This window comes from Heterocephalus glaber, unplaced genomic scaffold, assembly GCF_053883595.1.
Source record: "Heterocephalus glaber isolate CG9 unplaced genomic scaffold, H.glaber_assembly_v1.0 deba00001497, whole genome shotgun sequence".
NCBI lineage: Eukaryota > Metazoa > Chordata > Mammalia > Rodentia > Bathyergidae > Heterocephalus > Heterocephalus glaber.
In genome coordinates this window covers 62,462,398-62,484,284 of record NW_028258320.1, presented here as the reverse complement: position 1 = coordinate 62,484,284, position 21,887 = coordinate 62,462,398, and the positions used below count along the sequence as shown (strand labels likewise).

General features: G+C 44.9%; 1 protein-coding gene across 24 annotated transcripts in view; it reads left to right on the top strand.

Annotated features, from left to right (window-relative positions):
• Positions 1–21,887, top strand: part of Tacc2 (transforming acidic coiled-coil containing protein 2) — a 228,737-nt gene that overhangs the window by 26,712 nt on the left and 180,138 nt on the right. For 13 of the 24 annotated variants that reach the window (XR_015440579.1, XM_087185633.1, XM_087185636.1 and 10 more), the window contains exons 3-5: positions 3,316–3,375; positions 4,076–4,109; positions 12,894–12,991. Coding sequence is in view for 23 of the 24 variants with exons in the window: in XM_087185633.1 (XP_087041759.1) it covers positions 3,316–3,375; positions 4,076–4,109; positions 12,894–12,991 (192 nt within the window). In the remaining variant the exon portion in view is untranslated. Of the gene's footprint in view, positions 1–3,315; positions 3,376–4,075; positions 4,110–10,159; positions 10,498–12,893; positions 12,992–21,887 lie in introns of those variants that run through there. The other 11 variants (XM_087185629.1, XM_087185631.1, XM_087185630.1 and 8 more) reach the window with 4 other exon arrangements.

Below are 21,887 nucleotides of genomic sequence, written 5' to 3'. Positions count from 1 at the left end.
ATGTTTAGTTGTGTAAGAACCTGCCAAACTGCTGCCAAAGTAGCTTTACCATTTTTCGTTCCCACCACCAATGAATGAGAATTCTTATTCTTCCACATATTCACCAGATATAGTGTTGCCAATGTTCTGGGTTTTGGTCATTTTCATAGGTTTTTAGTGATACCTCATTGTTGCTTTAATTTCCATTGTCTTTTTTTTTTGGTACTGGGGATCGAACTTGGGACCTTGTGCTTTTGAGGCAGGCGGTGGCACCACTGAGCTAAATCCCTGGCCCTGCTTATGATTTTTTTAAAATTATGACTAGGTATTGGATTTTGTCAAATGGCTTCTCTGCATCAATCGGTATAATCACAATATTTTTTTCTTGAATTATACTGACCAGTTTTCAAATGTTGAACCCACCTTGCACATCTGGAATAATTCCCCCTTGGTCATGATGTATAGTTATTTTGACACATTGTTAGAGTCAATTTGCTAATATTTTATTGAAGAATCTTGTGTCTAAATTCATAAGAAATATTATTCTGTAGTTTTCATTTTGGTCTGGTTTTGGTATCAATGTAATACTAGCCCCACACAACGAGCTGAGAAGTGCTTTCCCCTTTTTTCTAGAAGATTGTGTAAGAGAACTCTTCTATTTTAAAAAACGCTGGCAACAATTACTTTTAAACCTTCTGTGGACTCAACAATGTACCTGGGAGCTGCGGTTGGTGCAGGTTCCCCTCCTGGGTCTCACTTTGAAAGAATGTTCCATCTTGTGCTGGAGCACAGGATGGCACACCATCAGCTGAGAGTGCTCACAGGGCACTAGACACATTCTGGCCTTTATTCTTCCTTATTAACAAACCAAGAAACTCAGCTTCAACTTTTTCCCTGAGACCTCATGGGTCTGTTTGGATGCCAGACCCTCTGCAAGCTACTGCTAGCTACAAACGGGTTAGAGGAGTGGTTCTAACCCAAGGGTGGCTTTGTCCCCCAGGGGATGTCTGGCAATGTCCAGAAATATTTTTGGTTATCACAACAGATTTGAGGTACTACTGCCATCTCATATGCTGCAGTCAGAGTTGCTGCAAAATATTCTAGAATACACAGAATAGTCTCACACAGCAAATAATTACCCAGCACAGAACATCAACAGTGCCAAGGCTGAGGAATCCTGGAGTAGAATAACATTTGCCTTGGCTGCTTTAACAGAACCCCTGAGGGGGCTGGGTAAGCTTCCCTGATCTAAGATGAATTTCAGCATGAATATGGGCAGAGTTTAGAGTGGGTTACCTTTTCTCCCCACTATCTTTACTAAATCACCCTGCCCAAAATGGAATGCTTATTGTTTAGCTAGCATAGACTCACAGAAATGGAGTTGCTTTTCCCTTCTCTCACACTCCTTTGCTATCTCTTCCCCTATTTTCCACGAACCACCCACCAGTTCCCAACCCCATCCTCTCTTCTCAGCCTTGTTCTACTGAAGCAATCAGGAGATGCTTCCCGAACTTTTCAAGTTTTCACATCCCCAAACTTAGCCAGGCACAAGCCCCCAGGACTTTAAGGGCTTGCCTTTAGGATACCAGGAATGGAACAAGGTTTTCCTTCCATAGAGAAACAAATGGGAATGGAGTGCTGGAATGTTTGGGGGCTGACCCCATGGAGCTGATGTTCCAGGCTCGTCTTTCTGCATCTCCTGGACATCTTTACCTGAATCACCCACAGCCAGTCCACTTCCTCAAACCTATCTCAGCTTCTCTCCCTGACCCTGCTCCTGCTCCTGCACTGCTCCTCCTGGATAGGATGATCTATCTTGCCATCTGTCTTAGTTACTTTTCTTGTTTCTGAGACAAAATACCCAACACCCACAAGTTAAGGGAAGAAAGGTTTATTTAGCTCACAGTCTGTAGAGGTTTCAGTCCATAGTCAGCTGGCTCCAAGGCAGGGTGGATGTCAGACAGAAGTTGCAGAGGAGAAACAGTTCATGGCAGGCAGAAGGTAGCAAAGCAAGAAAGCAAAGGATGACCACAGGTCTTTCTATCCCTTATATCTTATCCGGGCTACTTAGGGCAGGTAGCACTCACACCCTTAATCCTAGTGCCCTGGATCCTAGTATTACACCATGCATCAACTCCAGCAGCACACACTCTAGATCCAGCCACTTCAGAAAAAGCCCCACCTATGACCCCATGAGGCTTTAGGGGGACATCTAAACACAAGCCATAACACCACGGAAAACCAAAATCTGGAGATCACCACTGACTTTGCCCACTGCTACTCACTCACCTATTAATTAATTAATTAATGGCCCTGTAGATTTCCTAATTTTTAGTTTAACTAGGGCTTGGGGGGGGGTGGTTCAAGAGACAGAAGCCTGTCTCCAATGATTCTAAGCAGAGAAAAGGGTTGTTGGTTTATAGAATTGAGAAGTCCGCAGGCTCCAGCTGCAATATTGGCTGAGTCCAGAGATTTAAAAGATGACACAAAAGCTCTCTTTGGAACTTGTTCTATTTTCCTCTGTAATTCCTTAGTATTCAGGGAGGTACCCTCAGTCTGGAAAAAGGAAAATATACTCCTGGAAGCTCTGTCGTTCCATGTTTCTCCCAGATAGTCCAGCCCCAGGTGCTCCCTTTAAGAAATCAGACCATCCCTGATTTTGCCACATGCCCTCTCTGGGATCAGTCACTGTGCCCAACATAGGGGACCCTCTTGTAGTCAGCCCAAACTGTAGACTATCACCCTGTGGGGCACAGGCGAGCCCAGCTCCATCATGGTCCATCAATATAGCTTGGAGCAATTTTCCAAAGGACAAAGAGGCAACACAGATTCATTCCATCATCTTGTCTAACAGTTTTCCCCCTTGCCATCCCTAAAACCCTCTCACCCCACACCTGGATCATTGTTGATACTTCCAAACTGGTTTCTCTACCTCCCAGTGCTTCCCTATTCCTCCCAGGCTCCCATTCCTCTCTGGATGCTCCTCATCTGCGAAGACGCACTTGGACTCCCTGCATCCTGTTTACAAGTGAACTTTTGGAAAGACAGATGTGAGTCTGAATGAATATTCTGTGCATAGGTTAAGGACAAAATGTTGCAGACCAGCCATGTCACCAAGGCGAAGGATGAGGAACTAGCCTGCTCAGACCTAGCTCTCGTCATATTCAAACATCTTCAGGCCACAGCTTCCTCTCTCTCTTCTCTGATTTCACCTGGGTGGCCACAGGCAGGGCAGGAGTACATTGCACAGGTTCAGCCTGGGAATAGAAACCAGAGGTCCTGTAGGGCTCCTGTTCCCTGTGGTCTCTGCTGACAGTGAGATGCCTTTGCTTTCAGCAAGAGGACGACGGCTTGCATGATGTCATCCTGTGGCCTCCAAACCCTGATCCTCTGCAGGTATGGGGCATGTGATCTCTGCATGGTTGCCTCCCTAGCATCTAGATGGTACAGCATTTGGCGTGACATGTGTGTTTGAATATTTAGGTTTTCTCTTCCTTCTTCTCTATCGCCTATTCCCATCCACCCCCAATAAGTTGTAAAACACAGCAGAAATCAACTATACATGTTTAGCTTTTTAGAAATAACATTTTGGTGTGCCTGTCCAAGATCTGGCTTGTTGTGAGACGATGAATAACGCTTCTGTTGTCAATGGAATGGAACGCAGATGCTGGGAGCCAGTACTAATCCTTCCAGACTCTGAGTCTTTGATTTTCTTTGTTCTGGATTGAAGCTTGGAATGGTGTGGTGGCCCCACCTTTGCCACTACTGATTTTATGACTGATTTGTCATAAAAAATACATTAAATTCTGAATCAGCAGCTAGGGTCATCATGCAATAATGCACCTACCCAAGTTCACAGTTTTTACTCTGCTTAAGGTGCTGGCCGTTGGCTGGAGGAAGGGAGCCCAATTAAGAAGCTTTGCCTCCATTTCTCAGTGGGTTTTCCTGGAGAGGATGTGGAGGGTAGTGTGTGCTTGTGGCTGTGGTCAGAGGAGGCAGTAAAGTGCCCAGCTTCTCAGGGGCCTGCTATGAAGTCCCCATCATACCTGTCCAGGTGTGTGTGTCAGCCATTCACATGCCTGTTCTTTGCTTTAAGAAAGAGCTGCTCCACTCCTGAAGGTGGCTGCCAGGTGAGTGTGCTGATGTCTTTGTTCCTCTATACATCCCAGCAAGGAGTGACATTTGAGGTAGCTACTTACATAGAGCATGGTGAAGCTCTTACACATGTGTGCCTTTATCTGGCTCTCCTTGTGATCCCATGGGGTGGCCATGCCCAGCTGATTACCCTGGTTTTATAGACAAATAAAGAGGTTCAGAAGGATAATTATCCCAGGTCACTTGAATGAATGGAGGAGAGTCAGAACCCTGGTCTCCAGAGGGTCAGAAAGAATGGCCAGCCTGGTGGTTTTCAAACTGTGTTCTGGGGAATCCTGGGGTCTCCAGCATTGCTTCAAGGATGGGCCCAGGGTCAAGGGGGGAAATTGAGCGGGGAGACTCTAGACCACCAGGCCACCCATCATACATCAGTGCTGCTTGCCTTATATGGCCTTAGATGGTAAGGCTTCTGGGAGAAAATGTTTGGGAATTAGAGTTGGAAGTGAGCCCGCTTCTGTTCCCTCCCATTATTTTTCAGTTTTGTGTGGTCAATAAGAAGGGGAAGGCAGTTGTCCACTGCTACCAGTCAGTGAGAGGTTCAGGACAGGAGAAGCCAGTTTGGAGGCCTCTGGTCCACGTCTCCTAAAGATGCCTCTGCCTGGAGACGAGCACAGGGCTCTGCACAGCACTTCACAGCAGAACTCAGAAACTCAGTTACAAACTCCTACCCAGAGAGTTTCCCTGAGGTGACAGCTTTCCCTGCTGAGTGGTAGGAGCTTGTTTCGGTGCTATGGATCCACAGGGGAGGAAAACAAACAAGGTTCCTGCCTCAGGGAGTTCACAGCGAGTGGGGAGGCAGACAAGCAAGTGAATAAATAGGCAAGCCAACAAGTAAACACAATGTTTCTGTTCAACCCAGATGGAACTGGAGATCGTTATGTTAAGTGAAATAAACCAGGCGAGTGAGACCTAAGAAATTTGATCTCATAGATCATGTGTTTGAGGAGATAGGCATGTTTAACCTTATCTCTGCTTGCTGGCTGCCATGGCGTGAGCAGCTTTCCTACACCATGCTCTTCTGCCATATTGTTCTTGCCTTGGAACAACCAACCATGGACTAAACCTTCTGGAACTGTGAATCGAAAATAAGCTCCTCCTCGTTTGTATTGTCTGGTATTTTGTCCCAGCTACAGAAAAGTGACTAACATTACACTTTTTAATATTTTGTAGTTTGAATTAATTTAATTAACTAAAAAAGAGCTTATGGAGTACCTATTGTGTACTAGGCTCTATTCAAGCATTTGAATGATTCAGCTATGGCCTGCCCTAATGTGATTTCCCTTATCCATAAGGAAAACAGATGAGGAGCCAATCAACATGTAAACATTTTATAATATTCCTACCCAATCAGGGCTGTTCCATTTATTTATGTATTTATTTATTTATTTTGAGATGGGCTCTCACTATGTAGTTCAGTCTGTCCTTGAACTCACTATGAAGCCCAGTCTGGCTTCAAACTCACCGCAATCCTGGTTCAGCCTCTTGAGTGCTGGGATTACAGGCATTCCTGGCTTATCTTTCTTTTTTATTGTGCTAATGGATAACATAAAATTTACCCTTTCACCATGTTTAAATGTACAGTTCTGTGGCTCATTATTCTAGACAGATGCAGAGGTCCTGGAATAATAGATAAGATTCCTGGGAGACGAGGGGGCATGACTAGGGGTGCAGGACATCCTGTGGGGGGAGTAAAGAGGGTGCTCTTGGTGGCATTAGGGCATGAAAGGGGCTCTGGCTTTGCAGGTGGAGAGAGACAAAATGGCTCAGAAGTAAGTAGGGAGCAGTAAGTTCTCTACCTAGCCAAGCCTGACATCCTGTGAGTGTGGAGGGAAAGCCGGCTAGTCCTTGAGAGGTTGCAGGTTCTTGGAGGGCAGTCAGGAGTTACTCAGGGTGGGAAGGTCAAGGGTCTGTTCGGTGAAGATCCTGAGAGAGTAGAGGAAGGTAGGACTGCTGATCTGGGGGCAGAGAGAGGTGGGGGCTGCAGAGTAGGTGAGATGGCACAGAGGTGGGTGCAGCAGCCTGGGACTCGGAGGGGGAACTACAGGTGCCACGGGGCAGGACCTTCTTGCCATCACTAAGGGAAATGCGGACATCGCATCTTCTCTGAGCCTCTCGGCAGCAGGCCAGCAAATTATGTGAATTGTATTTGCTTTTATAATTTATTGGCAACAACTGAACTGTTGAATTAATTACTGACTGTTTTACCTTATTCAAGAGGTCACGTTTACTAACACAACAGTCCTACCCTTGGATCTCTCTGACCAGTCCCAGTTGCCTTTGTTTCATCAGCATGAATGCTATTTAGACTGACATTTAGTAATATGGGTTTAGTTTCTGTTCTGTGTTCCATGGGAAGAGAAGCCACTGAGAGAGGAAAAAATTCTACTCTAGACTGAAGCCTGATCTTCAGTTTGTGGATGTTTCCTCTCAATGAGCCTTTGGACCTCAGACCAGACCCTTGCAGCTCTTTCAATTCACACGGAGTCCTGCTCCTCCCTCCCATGACTGACTCACTCAGTCCTCCTGGCAGGAAGGAGGAACCCCCCCAGATACAACACACCCAGGCCCAGCCCTTCCTTCCTGGGGGGGACTCGCCTTCCTGCACACATGCTGGTTGGAAAGGAAGAGAGAGTTATATATATAACCAAGTCTGGAGACCAGTAGAATGTTTAATGTTGAGCCAAGGCGTACCTCCACCATCTCTGGGGTGTTGGGTCCTGGTTTGTGAGTCCTTCCTGAGGAGGGAGGTGGGGGTACAGCTTGCTCAAGGCTAGCCTCCACCCAACAGCCCTTCCCGGGGTTCAGGCGTCATGATGGCATGAAAGCCTCTATGGTAAAATAAGGGCCATGGCAGCCTGTGGTCCCAAGTCATGAATTGGGTATGGCAGTTGTTCAGTTCTGGGGAGCCCAGAAAAGGTGCATGAACTCTCCTCACACAGATTCCAGAGAGGAGGAGCAACCTGCCCAGGTTGCCACTTTCTGGACTTCCCCTGGATCATGGGTGTCATGACCCTGGTCTATACCTCTGAAGGGGTAGAGAGCCAGGGAAAGACATTCAGTCCTGTCATTATAATGACCTAACTTAAAAATGACTCCTTTCAAATAGTTCCCCTGTCTGGGTGTTTCTGTAGCTAGAATTTCAGAAAACATGATTTTCAGCTATGGAAACAGTGGTCAGTGTGATGAGCAAGAAGACAGATGGAAAGACTGGCTGGGGAGTCAGGGACGCTCCCCTGGTAGCTGTTAATTGCAATCCAAGCTGACAGGGAGCCTCGGTCAGCAAGCTCAGAAGGCTCTAGAGCTGGCTCGGCGTGCCCCCCTCCCCAGCCCAGCCTCGCCCAGGCACATCTTCCTCGAGTCCTGGCTCAGTGTACACGAAGCAGCCAGGGGCTAAGCTTGGCTCCTGGGGAAGCAGCACTGTGGGCTCTGGTGCGAATTCTTTGCCATCCAAGAAAAAAGGACCAGGAAGAGAGGCAAATCTGTGCTGCATGAGCTGTCCCTGGGGCCTGGTCACCCTTTGGAAAGGTGATGGAGCTCGTTTCTGCCAGGCTGAGGCCAACCTTTTCCTGTTATTATTTTGCTTGATAGATTACAGCCCATAAGCATGTGTATGTGTCGTTGACAGTTACAGATGCCTAGTGCTCAGTGGAACAAAAGGTACCATCTTCAGTTCTGAGGAACCCAGAACCCTAGACTAGTGCTGTGTCTTAGTCACTTTCCTTGTCCCTGAGGCACGATACCCAACACCCACAACAATGCAAAGGAGGAGAGGTTTATTTTGCCTCACAGTGTGTAAAGGTTTCAGCCCATTGTCTAGGAGCTCCAAGGCAGGATGGTATGGCACAGCAGCATGGCAAAGGGATGCTGCTTAAGCCATGGCAGACAGGAAGCAGACAGTGTTCAAGGGAGGAGCTGTGAAGGGAGATACAATCTTCCAGGTCATGCCCGCAGCAACCCATCTTTCCTACCAGGTGCTTCCTCCTATCAGGAATTCAGCTATAATGCCCCATTCTCCAATCACCTCCGAAAAGCCCCATCTATAAGTGTATGAGGCTTTGAGGGGACATCTAGATATAAACCCTAACATGCTGGGACAAGCATTTTCTAATAGTCTCCTGGCAGTACATGGGCCTCGGGATGATTTAACTGTGTTTTATGGGAAAGAGATTGAGAAAAAATAATTACCACAGATCCCATACATAGCAATGGAGAGCTTCTCTCCTAGGACTTGTCTGCTTCCACAGCTGGTTGCAGGATCCCCCATCCTAGAGGCAGGGCTGATTGTCGTGGGCACAGTCACTTATGTGTGCAAACAGACTGGCTCCGGGTTTGGGCCAGATGCCTCTTCTGAAGGAACTGATTGACTGGCTCCAAGCTGACGCAGCTACCAGAGGTCTCAGTTAATGACTTTTGAAAAACTGTTCTTCTTATAATAATAAAATAATCACTAGCATATGTGTTGTCTACTATGATCTAGCCATGTGCTAAGTGATACACCAATATTGTTTTATTTAACCTTCGAAAGTGTGTAATTATGACCTCCTTTTATAGATACATAATTATGGCCCTGTAGATACAGAGCCCAAAGGCTCACAGCTAATCTCGGTGGTAAATCTTGGGTTTTAAAAGCACTGTATTCAGGTTCCTGCCTCTTTACTTTTGACTCAAGCCGTATGCTGCTGTAGCATGAGACCACATGGACATAGGACTTCTAGAGGGCCAAAAAAAGTAAGCTTTTGGTCAGTATTTCAAGTCTGCCCAAGGAAACTTTGCAGCACACTGCCAGCCATTCAGATTGCCCAGCTCCTTGAATAGAGACTCTCTCTCCCATGTGTACAGTTCTGTGCCACCTACTCTTGTCACCTACTGGCCTGAGAAGGGCAGGGATTATGGTCCCCATTTTACAGGCAGAGAAACAGTCTCAAGTGGAGAACTGATCTCGCACAAGGATTTGGGTTTTCTCACTTTGTCCACCCCTCCTTAAAACACACTGCTTCTAACATATTAAATGCATTCAGCATGTCAATCTTTGGCATAGTTTTCAAGTCTCAAAGATTTCCCTTTTCCCTGCTGACTAGAGCAGTCAAAATGTGTCACCTCTTGCATTTTTGAGGTCCTCTTAGGGTAATGCCCACCACTTGTGACACAAATGCTTTTGAGCAAGGGAAGGTAGATATTTACTGAATGTGTATTACTCATTAATTCTCTAAACTCTAAGTTCCACAAGAATGAGAATTCTATCTTTTTTTTTTTTTTTGGTACCGGGGATTGAACTTGGGTCCTTGTGCTTGCGCAGCAGGCGGCGAAACCACTGAGCTAAATCCCCGGCCCTATCTTTTGTTTTAATTAAACTTTTTACTTGGAGTATTTCTATACTTACAAAAAAGTTGCGAACATAGTACAGAGCAATCCCGCGTAGAAGCTCCCCAGCTTTTTTAACAGTTCCCAGCTCACACCACCCTTTTTACTCCAGTGCCTACCCAGAACAGGGTCAGGCCCTATTACATGCGAGGCATACTCATCGAAATCAAGCTGCAAACTCCACGCTGTTATTTTCTCCATCTTCCCCCGTACCTAATATTAGGAAGTAAACCCAGCACTGAGCTACTGAGCTGGATTCCCAGCCCTGTTATCTTGTCTTTTGCTCTGAGACAGGGTCTCACTGAGTCACTAAGTCACCCAGGCTGGGCTCAAACTTGCCATCTTCCTGCTTCAGCTTCTCACAGAGCTGGGATGACAGACATGCACCACCGTACTTGATATTCTCCATCCTTTAAAGGAAGAATGAGGGCTCAAACCCTCGTTTGAGACAGCTCGCTCTGACTCCAAAGCTTGTTCATTTCTTCCAGTGTATCCTACTGCATCCTGTCAGAAAATACTCGGTTGGGGAGGGCTGAGGTCTCGCCCATGCAGCGTCTCCTTTGTGAGCCTCACAAGGCGCCTGCTGTCTTAGGCTGGGCTGTCCTCTTGGCCTGCGTTATGCCTGCATTGTGGAGCCACCTCAATCTCTCCTGTTCACCCTGGAGGTGAAGACAGGTCAGGGATGACTTAGCAGAACTGGCGTGAGCAGTTGCCGTCCCTTGACAGGGAAGGTGGGCAGCCTGCTGGCTGCAGCACAGCACATGTGTTCATCCTCCATATTTGGCCGGCCTGGCAGTTGTTTCTGAAATCCGACTCCTGGTGCCATGGGGATGACCTTTGCTCTACTTCCCAGCATTCACCTGCATTCACCCTGCTCCCGGGAAGCTCAGTAAGAGAGTGGACAGTGTGGGTAGACACGCTGGTCATGAGTTAGCCATGCTAATTCAGCATGCTTTAATTAATTTTACCGGCATGGTTAGAGAGATGCAGTGCATTTAAGAGGTAAGTAAAGTCAGTGAAAAATAATTTTTTAAATGGTGAGTGCTTTTGCTATTGACAGGGATTTTTCAGAACTGGAAAGTTGCTATAACTGTTCAAATGTTGCTTTTAAGGATTAGGGCTTTAAAAAGAGCTCAAGACTCTGGAGTATTCAGACTCAAAAAAGACGTTTACCAAAGCAATAGCAGCAAAGAAAAGATTTGAAGGAGCAGTTGGGCAAGTGAATTTGTCATGTGAGAGTTGCTGATGGCTTTTCCAGCTGCTGCTATTTGGAAGTGTGAAGGGTAACTCTAGAAATGCATGCTGTTTGTAGTGATGCCTGTTAACGTAACAGGAATCCAGTAAGCAATAGGGCTCAGTACTGTTGCTAGGATAGGATACATGGAAGGGGGAATTCAAAGTCATGGTATGAAACAGTACAAATGTGAGGGCTCCCAGGGCTAAGTATGTGTCCCTCGATTTGCAGAAGTGGCTACCGGAAAAATTAGAGTAATTGATTTTTCATACATTCAGCATATATTTATAGACTGCCTCTTCCACGCCAGGTACTATTCTAGGATCAGTTCTGGCCATCACATTTGGGCTCTGGTGCACTTTATCCACAAATACACAGTTGTTTTAGTTACTTGGAGCAGGGCACCAGGATAGCAGAAACGATAAAGCAACCATTTCCACTGTACGGTGCAGTAGCTCAAAGCAGGGCTCAAAAGTAGTGACTCTGGGGCCAGAACATCCAGGTCCGAATCCTAGATCCATCACTTCTAAGCTCTGTGACCTTGGGCACGAGACTTCTCTGTGCTCTTCTCTGTAAGTGGAGTAATAAGGATTACATCAATTTAAATATATAAAGTGCTCAAAAGAATAGCATTTGGCACGTAGAGAATGCTTGTCGTAATATATCTGCTATTACTGTGATAGCAGAAAGGGTGTATGTGTTGCATATTAATATTATTATGAAAAGAGCACTGGATTGCAAGGCAGAAGACCTGGGTAGAAGCCACCTAATAATCTTTGTTTCTCACCTGGGAAATGGAAAACATTGTTTTTCTTGCCTGTTCAGTAAACAGGGATTTCGTAAGAATAAGAGGGACATCAAAGCACTTTGTAAAAGGCAATGAAGGTGCCATTCATGGGGCTAGCTCTATTGCTTGCATTTATTTGTTTATTTATTTATGCGTGCTTGAAATTAAACTCAGGGCCTCACACATACTAAGCATGTGCTCTACTACTGAGCTATACCCCTAGCTCTGTGGCTTTTATGGTTAATTTTTGCAGTACTGATTAAACCCAGAGCCTTTCCATTGATTACAATCCCAGCCTTTTTTTTTTTTTTGGTACTGGGGATAGACCCAGCCCTTCTTTGTATTTTATATTTTGCAGCAGGGTCTCCCTATTTTGGGCTTGAATTTGCAGTCCTCCTGTCTTAGCCGCCCAGGATGCAAAGATTACAGGCATGCACTACCATGCCCAGTTTATATTTTGACTGTTCAGATCTATTTCTGCTGGAAAGAACTGGTATTGTACCTGCAGATTAGCCTTCTGGTAGGGGCTTGAGGAGAGAGGCTTGCCCTGTGTTCTTCTTCAGAGGCGTTAGAGGCCTCATTACACTCCTTTGCTTGAGGAAATAGTTTTCCCCCTTTCGTTAGAGCGGAGATCTATCTCCTTACTCCATCTGTTGTTTTCATCTGTCTGGACTGTGCAATGTGTTAACATCTTTCCAGAATCACTTGAAAGAAGCCTTAATCGTGGAATCCAGAGCTGGAGATTCAGCTGTGAAATTATCTGCAGACCGCTCAGTGTGGATAATGTAGTGATTGGAACAGAGGCTTGGCTGCCAGTGTTAGTAGCTGAGGTTTGTCTGACATCAGACAAGCAGGAATTGGGTTTCAATTTTTAAAATTCAGGGCTCTGGTATAAAAAGACCACTGTATTTTTATACATTGTATTGAGATTCTTGAGTTATAGTACAATAGGAAAATCATGCATCAAAGGTAGCAATAGTTCACAGATGAGGGGTCAAGGGCATTTACAGAGTGAATGTAAGGTGATTTCAAGTGTTATCTTGATATTGCCCTCTAGGTCTGGTTGCCTTCTCAGAGGCACAGATGGAGGCTGAGGTCTACAGGTTGGGGAAGGGAATTCTCACTAAAGGAATCTTTCAACTGGCGTGGAGACTGTTACGGCTTGTATCTAGCCATCATCTTTTCTTTTTTTCTTTTGATACCGGGGATTGAACTCTGGACCTTCCATTTTCGAGGCAGGCGGTGGAACCACTGAGCTAAATCCCCACCCTAGCCATCATCTTGAATTTTGTAGCCAGTGGCCTATTGATAAATGTTTCTGTGTTTTCATAGATTTCCATCTAACTTCTTTCCCAATTTCTCTTTTTTCTGGTTCAGAGGACTTCATCAGCTCAGAGTCCAAGATCCATGCAGCCACCTGGGGAAAAGAAGCACGGAGATTCTCCCAGAAGCCCTGACGGTGGGGACTTGTCCAGGTAGGGAGCCGGCTAGGAGGGTGGACACAGCCCAAGGCATGGCCAGCTCACTGCCTGCTTCAGCATTTGCTTTGCTCGATTGGCTTGGGGAAATTTACCATTAAATACATGAGATGATTCTAAGTGTTGAGATGTTGAAGCAATGGTTCTTACCCCTCTGTGTGACTGACTAAGCTTGCAATGATTGGAAAATTCATAGGGTTTTTTTCTGCCCTAAGATTAAATTAGTAATTATAGACTTCCATTACAGCAGCACTCCAGACTGTTTAACTTCATAGTCAACTGAAAATGGGAAAGATCAAGGCTTCCAAGGGGCTTAATCTGAGGCCAAGTGGGGTGTGTGTTCCAGAGAGCAGGCTATGTTGGCACTGGACCGTGAAACAGAGGATTCAGACAGCAGTTCCTCAAGCCAAGGAGCCTGGTGGATTAATTCCAGAAGTCAACAAGACCACACGGTGGCAATGGAACATGGCCAGCACAGATGTGGCTCATTCATCAGTGGTTCCTCATTATGGTCCACAGCCAGGCCCTGGTTTCCTGCCATGGCTCCCTGCAGGAACTCTCTCCGCAGTGTCCTACACCCATAGTTTTGGGGGTACTCACGAGCAGAGGGCCAGTGGACTTACGTGATCAGTTCCCAGCATGGACATAGGCCAGGCACATTGGAGCCAACTAGTAACTACTTGTGGGTTCAACTCATGAGTAGGTCTTGGATCTGGTTACCATAACCCTTTTGAACAATAAAATCCAGCTTCCCAGAGCCTATAATTACAGGCATTAAGGGAACAAACTAGAGCTCTATGCAACAAAACTTAAATGATAAGCCCCTTGTCATAGTGAAGCTTTGGGTCACTCACAGCAGGCTTCATAATAGCTTTTCAAAACCTTCAGACTCAAAGTGACTTTTTTTTTTTTTTTTTTTTTTTTGCTTTCGGGGACATAAGAGCGACCTCTGGTGGCAGAAATTCCCATGCCAGGGGTTATCACTTTTGGGTGTCTTAGGTTATGTGGTTTCTGGAGGAAATACTTGGAACCTCTTGGCATGAACATTAGGTAAATAGTAATCAGATGGGACAGGGTGTTCTGTTTTGTTGAGTGAGTCACAGAATGATGCCTTGAACATCACCTTTGACCCCTGTCCTATGCTAGCAGTAGGACCCCCTTCCCTTCCCACATCTCTTCAGCTGTTCCTGTCCTTGAACCCTTTACCATGGTAACAGAACAAAGGTTTTTGTATTTAGTTTTAACCAGACCTCTAAGTTGGTTCTGATGATCATAAAACTAACAGATGAGTTTATGATCTCTGGAATCCCTTGCAAGGGAAACTACTGCTGGCTCAGACCCAAGGTCTTGCTCTTCCCTCTCCATCTTCGTGGGGTCCTGGGACCTCTTAGGAGACTCAGGGAATTGTTCAGGGCCTGCATCACAACTGGACTAAAGAACAACAGCAGCTCAAAGGTCTTTTGTTGCTTGTTCCTCAGCTTTAGTCAATTATTATTTTCCTTTGAAGAAGAATCACCTCTCATTGGCATGCAAATTGAGAATAAAAGAAGTGCCTTCCAAGAACAAGCCTAAAGAAGCAACTTCCTGTTCACAATTGAAAACAGGATTGTCCTCAATAAATGTGTACATGTCCACAGTGCAAGGCCCTGTGCCTAGTAACTCAGACACTATTGAGAACAGGCGGCCTCCCTCCTCTCCAGGGATTTGCGCTGAGTCTGTCCTGAAGTTGAGATGTTTGTAGGAGAGATGGGGCACAGCTCCTGAGTCATGCCAGCCTTAGCATTAACCAAAGATAACAATAGCATTTAATGTTCATTCTGCATCTGGGTGCCAGACATCATGACAAATGTTATATGTGTACAAAGTAAAATTTTGTCTTCTTTGAAGCGATTCAATTATGCTTTGAGTCCTTACTCTGCCAGGCTGTTGGGGATGCCCATGGCAGCTGTCCTTGGGTCTCCCCTCTATTAAACCCTGATATACTGAGGCTGTCATCTGGCTCCTCTTCATCCCGAGGGCCACCACCAAGATGCCTGTAGGTCCAGCCAAACTGTCTGTCCATCAGTCCCTGGGACTGACCTGCTTTCCTGCCATCGTTGGCACATGGAAATCTTGGCTGATCCTGGGAGTCCCTGCCCTTCCTGTTGGGGCTTTTCCTTCCCTGATCATTCCCCTCTCACACTGCCAGGAAGGCAGGGTGCGGTGCTCAGATAGCCCCATTGCTCAGGGTCCTTTCTCTATTCTCCCACCCTCAAATGCTTTTGTCTTCTCTGGTGGCTTCATTGGACAACCAGCCTTTAGTCTCCAAAGGACACAGGATTTTACAAATGGTGGGAAAAGCCACTGACTCAAATTGTTGCTAGTCATAAAAACACCAGAGAGAGAAAATGCAGAAGAGCCTACAGCGGCTATCAGCTCATTGGGGGGGCACCGGAAGAATCGGTCAGCCTTCCATATTCTTGGTTCCTGTATCTGTGGATTTAGCCAGTCATGGATCAGAAATATTTTGAAGAAAACTGCACCTGTAGTGAATGCATAAAGACTTTTCCCCTTGCATTATACCCTAATCAATACAGTATGGCAACTATTTAGATTGTATTGTTAAAAATAATCTGGAGATGATTTAAAATATTTGGGCAGATGTACTATGCTAATGTGTACAAGGAGCTTGAGCACCCTTAAATTTTGGTGTCAGCAGGGAGGGATTCCCTAGAACCAATACCCAGCCCAAACCAAGGGACCACTGAATAGAAAGTCAGACATTAATATTTCTAAAAGTTGTCCCTGTGCTGTCAGAGCTCCACTCCACAGATGAGGAGACAGAGGCTCACTGCATTATGTAATCTGCTTTAGCAGTAGGAAGGCCATTGTTTTTCCTTGAGGCTCTTCTCTCCCTCTGAACTGTACTAGACTCTGGGGTTTACACATCCTAAAAGGCAGTAAACTCTTCATCCAAATAGAAGATGGGGTTTCATCAGCTCAACTGCCCTGCTTCCTGGTTGCCACATGGTGTCGCTGTTGTCATTTAACCCTACAGAAGCTGGGGGCCTGCCTTCCTGAAGCCATCCCTGGCAGGCCCAGAATTCTTCAGGAACAATGGTCCCACCCTCCCAGGGTGAAAGTTAACCTCCTATGACACTCCTACTGCTCAGCAATGTCCACCCCCACATGACTGGCTTGCGTGCCTGTGTCTGGATGGACTCCAGGCCTAGCATCTTCTGGAGCCCCTTTTCTCTTTGGGTATCAACAGGCAGGGATGGGGCATTTTCCTTTAAACCCTATGAACACAACCAGTCTTACCAAACAACCCTTTCCCCCAGACAATGGAACTGTTAAGTTGCACTAGAGAAAGTGACTGTTTCTGTGGGAGAAAGATTGTCAGACACAGGCTACTTCCTGTGCTCCAGCATCATATGTGGCAAGTATGACGAGCTTCCAAGGAAGGCCCAAGCTGTACAGATCACTGGCTTTTCTCTGGGAAGGACTCTAAATTATGTCTCAGGAACTCTCTGGCACTTTTGTTACTAAGGAGGGGGACACCCCACTGCTTGGGCCTTAGAGTCTCAACCCCTGTCCAGTGGTTCTCAAATGTGCATGAACATCAAGGGCATCTGCAAGACTGGTTAAAATGGACATTTCTCCAGAGTGTGATCTGGTAGGCCTGGGGCAAGGCCTCGCAATGAGCATTCCCAACAAATGTCCAGGTGACACCAAGCTGTGGGCCCAGGACCACACTCTGAGGACGGGGGTGTGTGCCGTACAACTGTGTGGTTCAGATCCAGAGGCCTTCTCGGAGGGCTGGACTGGAGGAAAAGAGTCTCCCGGCTGGGGTGGGGAGCCCTGGGCATAGGGGCACCCCCAGAGGGCAGTGCAGGTGGAGGCCGAGCAGGAAGTGAGCAGAGACCAGGCTGGTGGGTGCTTACTGAAAACGAAGATCTGCGCCAGATTGGGGAGGTCCTGTAGGTTAGGTGAGGGGCTGAGATTTTATCCTGCAGTGCTTATGTTCTTTTTGGTATCGGGATCAAACTCTGGGCCTTGTGCTTTTGAGGCAGGCAGCAGAACCAGTGAGCTAAATCCCCGGCCCCGCTTGTGGTTTGTTTTTAAGCAAGGATGAAGGCCGACAAGGAAAGAGTCAGAAGAGGAATTTCGAGACCCTCACTTAGTACAGTGGAGAGTAGTAAGTGATGTCCGGGCAGTGCAGGGATGGTGGCCAGGAGACAATCCCAAGGGAGGACTCAGGAAACCTGGTAACTACCTGGGTGTGGGTGGAAAAGGCGGAGTCAAAGAAGATGCCAAGGTTCTGAACTGAGAACCCAAAAGAAAGATCTAACTTCAGGAACTAGGCCAGTCAGGTGAGAGCTGCTTTGGGGACACTGATCAGTGCAGACGTGGCAGGAGCCCCAGACTCGTCTGCTGGGACACTCTGGTCTGGCCTTTATTTGAGCAGGCCCCTGGCGGTGGGGAGGAGTGACAGTTTAATGAGGTGATTATGGCCCCAAATCCTATGAGAGCCTCATGGTGGTTTCAATTATTTTTGCAAGTTATTCTCAAATAAGCCAGCTTATTCCAGTGCTCTCATTTTTGTTCTTTTAAATTATACTGAAGAGCACAGGAAGAGATCCAGAGTGGGGTAGATGATGTAAAGTCGCCCAGACTCTGAGATCATAAGATTTGCCTGGGTGTTTGGTGAATGCATCAGTTGCTACGCCCCTTCCCAGGCTGGCAGCAGCATCGCCCCATGTGGAGTAAGGAGCAGAGGGCCAGGAAATGGTTAGCTACCTTAGCAGAATTGCCTGGGGCACCCGTTAAAATGCTCATTCCTTGGCTTTTTCAGAAGACAAACTCCTACTGCGAACAAAAATTCTTGATGGTGCCTAATAGCAGTTCAGAGGAAGGGCAGCCAGGTAGTTTGGAAAGTGAAATAATGTATTCCACCATCAAGGCAAGGGGGTGTCTTATCCCTCACCTCCCACTGTCATTAAGAGGACCATGTCCGCTCCATGCTAAACATCTGCCCCCACCCACCCAGCCAGCAGCTCTGTTTGAATGCGTGTAGATGATCCAAGGGGCCTTATGAAGACACCAAAATTCAGAGAAGTCAAGAAACTTGCCCTTGGTCACACAGACAGAACAGGGCATGATGGGAGCTAGAATCCAACTTGGTTCGATGCCATCTAAAACCCAGATTCATACCATATGCCACCTCTTATGGAGGTCTCACGGAATTTGTGTTGTGGTCTCTGTAATTGTAAAGTAAACCTCAGGCAACCGTTAACATTTAAAAGTCAGTTCTCAGAAAGAGAGAAAAGAAACCCCAGAAAGATCTGATCTGTGAGTAGCAGGGCAGCTCTTAAAGACGAGCCCCATTGCCGCGGTGCTGGGTTCTTCCAAAGTTTTGTGAGCTCCCAGATTCACTTGCTTGCTCTCACTAAGCCAAGGAGCTTCTGCCCTCCTTGTTCTGTTTCTGACTCATTATTTACTTCTCGCTGGAGACAAACGTAGAGCAGGAGAGAGGGAGGGAAGGAGAGAGATCCTCACTTTCAACACTGGCTGAAACATCATGGCTGAAGTAGGTATGCATCTGCTTTCTGCTCATCTGGTTCAACAGGGTGTGTTCAGCTTTAAAATGAAGGGGAAAGGAGCATTTCTCCACCATATGACTCATTTATTCTAACAGCTTGGAACATGGGCAAAAGTGGAGTGTAGAGGGGGAATAATATTACCAACAGTCCTAACACCTGCAGGCAACTGCTCTTAAAATATTAACGATTTTCCCTCACACTTTTCTGGGTTTTCAATGTAGTTCTTTCTTGATTGTGAGATGGCTACATTTTAAATATAAACATACATATCTACATGTATACACATACACACACACTGCATATATATGTGCTTTTTAAATAACCAGCTATTTTTAAAGCGGTTTTAGACTTACAGAAAAATTAAGCAGAGTTTCCATGTACCTGCCCTTCTTCCTCCACACAATTTCTGCTACTATTAATAAGTTGTATTTATATGGTATATTGGGCCAGGTATGGTGGTGCACACCTATAATGCCAGTTACTAAGGCTGATTGCAAGTTTAAGACCAGCCTAGGCAATTTATCAACTTATCAAGAGCCCTTCTCAGAAGTAAAATGAAGAGTTAGGGATGTAGCTCAGTGCTCCCTGGATTCAATCCCCAGTACTGGAAAAAAAAAAAGGTACATTTGTTGATACATCTGTTACAGTTAGTAAACCAATATTGACACATTACTATTGTTTAAAGCCTATGGTTTACATTATAGTTCCACTGTGTTGTAGAGGTTGTGGGTTTGACAAATGCATAATTCCACATGTGCTCCGTTATGATATCATACAGATCAGTTTCCTGCCTCAAAAATCCCTGTGCTCCGCCTATTTATCTCTCTCATCATTGCCCTCCCCAACCCTTGGAAATTACTGATTCTTTCCCACCATTTAAAAAAGCAGTCTCGGGCCGGGGACTTAGCTCAATGGTTCCACCACCTGCCTTGCAAGCACAAAGACCTGAGTTTGATCCCCAGTACCCCCCCCCCAAAGCAGCCTCTATACTTTCTTTTTCTTTACTTTAAAAAAGTGGTGTAAAATGGATACAGTAATGTATTCCATCTGACAGCTTGATGAATGGCTATACTCCTATACAGTTGTGTAATTGCGCCCAGTTATAGCTCTAGGCCATTTCCATCACCCCAGAATGTTCTCTTGTGCTCCTTCCCAATATCCTTGCCCAGGAGAAACAGCCATGCTCATTTCCCTCACCACTGATTGGTTTTGCTTATTGTTGAACTTCATATACAGCAACTGGGATTAAACATGTGTGTGGTCTGGTGTTTGATTTGTTCTGTACACTACTATTTGTTGACTTTTTACCTCAAATGTACAGGCCAGGGGTGCTAAATACATTTGCATTGTTGTGCAATCAATGTATCTGTAGTTTTGTAAAGTAGAACTAGAGGTAGTCAATTCAGAAATGATAATTCAAATTATACAAAGTATTGTACCTGGCTACTGTGGAATTAAATTAGAAATGATAAGTGATAGACATCCAGGAAATCTCCAACTATTTAGAAACTAAATTTTCTGGATGTCTTTCTCTTATCATTTCTAACTTAATTCCATTTCTGAATTTTACTGAGACCTGTTTTTAATGCACAGAGTATGGTTTGTCTTGTAACTATTCTATCTGTACTTGACAAGATTATTTTGCTGTTACTGGATAGTGTTTAGTAAGTGTTAATTTTGTCAGGTTGGTTGGTGGTATTGTTCAGACCTATATCCACACTAATTTTCCATCTACATATTCTTTTTTTTTTTTTTTTGGTACTGGGGATTGAACTCGGGTCCTTGTGCTTGCACAGCAGGTGGGGAAACCACTGAGCTAAATCTCCGACCCCCATCTACATATTCTAACAGTGAGTAAGAAAGGCAGGTGGAAATATCAGACCATACTGTAATCATGGATTTGTCCATTTGTCCTTTTGGTTCTACCAGTTTTTTCTTCTTGTATCTTAAAGCCCTGTTGTTATTAGATACCTAAATTCTTAGAATTTTATGTCTTCTTGAAGAGTCAGACTCTTTATCATTACAAAATTGTCTTCTTTACACCTTTAATATTCTTTGCTCCAAAATCTACTTTGTATCATATAATATACACACAGTGGCTTTCCTTTCATTGTTGTTTACATGGTATTTCTCCCCTCCCCAATTTGTTTACATTTATTTGTGCTTTTAAAAAAAAAGTTAAATACGTTTATTGTGTGTTTGTTTGTTTGTTTTGGTACCGGGGATTGAACTCAGGTCCTTCTGCTTGTGAGGCAGGCGGCGGAACCACTGAGCTAAATCCCCAGCCCTAAATACCTTTATTGTAAACAGGATATGGTTGAATCTTGCATTTTTTTTTTTTTTTGGTACCAGGGATCGAACTCGGATCCTTGCGCCTGCACAGCAGGCGTGAATCTTGTTTTATTAATCCACTCTGGAAATTTCTGCTTTTTACTTATTTATTAATTATTATTATTATTATTTTTTGGTACCGGGGATCAAACTCGGGAACTTGCGCTTGCAAGGCAGGCGGTAGATATATTTTAATGTGTTTAGTAATACAGTTGGTTTACTTATACAGTCTACAAATAAATAATCTACATTTACGTATTTTCTATCATCCTTCTCTTCTGTATTTTTTTCCTCTTTTTTGTTTTTTGCTTTCTTTTGGAGTAATTCATTATTTTTATGATTCTGGGTTTTTTTTCCCCTTTCGACTGATTAGCTACAACTATTTATGTAATTTTAGTGTTTGCTTAGAGGAACTATAATATACATCGTTAATACAATATATCATAATCTGCTCTCAAGTGATAGCGTATCATTTCCTGTAATTAGAAGAATCTTAGAACCGTAAATTTGCATTACTCTCTTTTGGTCTTCACACTATTGCTACAGTGCAGTTTATTTCTACAAGTTATAAATACCACAGTACATACTTTTGCTTTAAACAGCAAATTATCTTTTAAAAAAGATCTAAATAATAAGGAAACAGACTATCTGTGTAGCTATTATTTCTGATGTTCCTTATTCTTTTGTGTACACCTTGATCACTATCTGGAATTCTTTTCTTTCTGCTTAAAGTGTATGCTTCAACATTTCTTCAAACGTGAAATGTAACTAACACTTTAACTTTTGTGTGTTTGAGAGAAAAAATTTTTTATTTCATCTGTGTTTTAGCAAGATCTTTTCTCTGAGTGAAGAACTCTGGGTAGACAGTTTTTCTTCCAGAATGTTATAGACACTACGCCACCTGGTTTTGGCTTGCATTCCTTCCACTTTGCTGTCATCCTTACCTTTGTTCCTCTGTCTTTTATTTAGCTGCTTTTAAC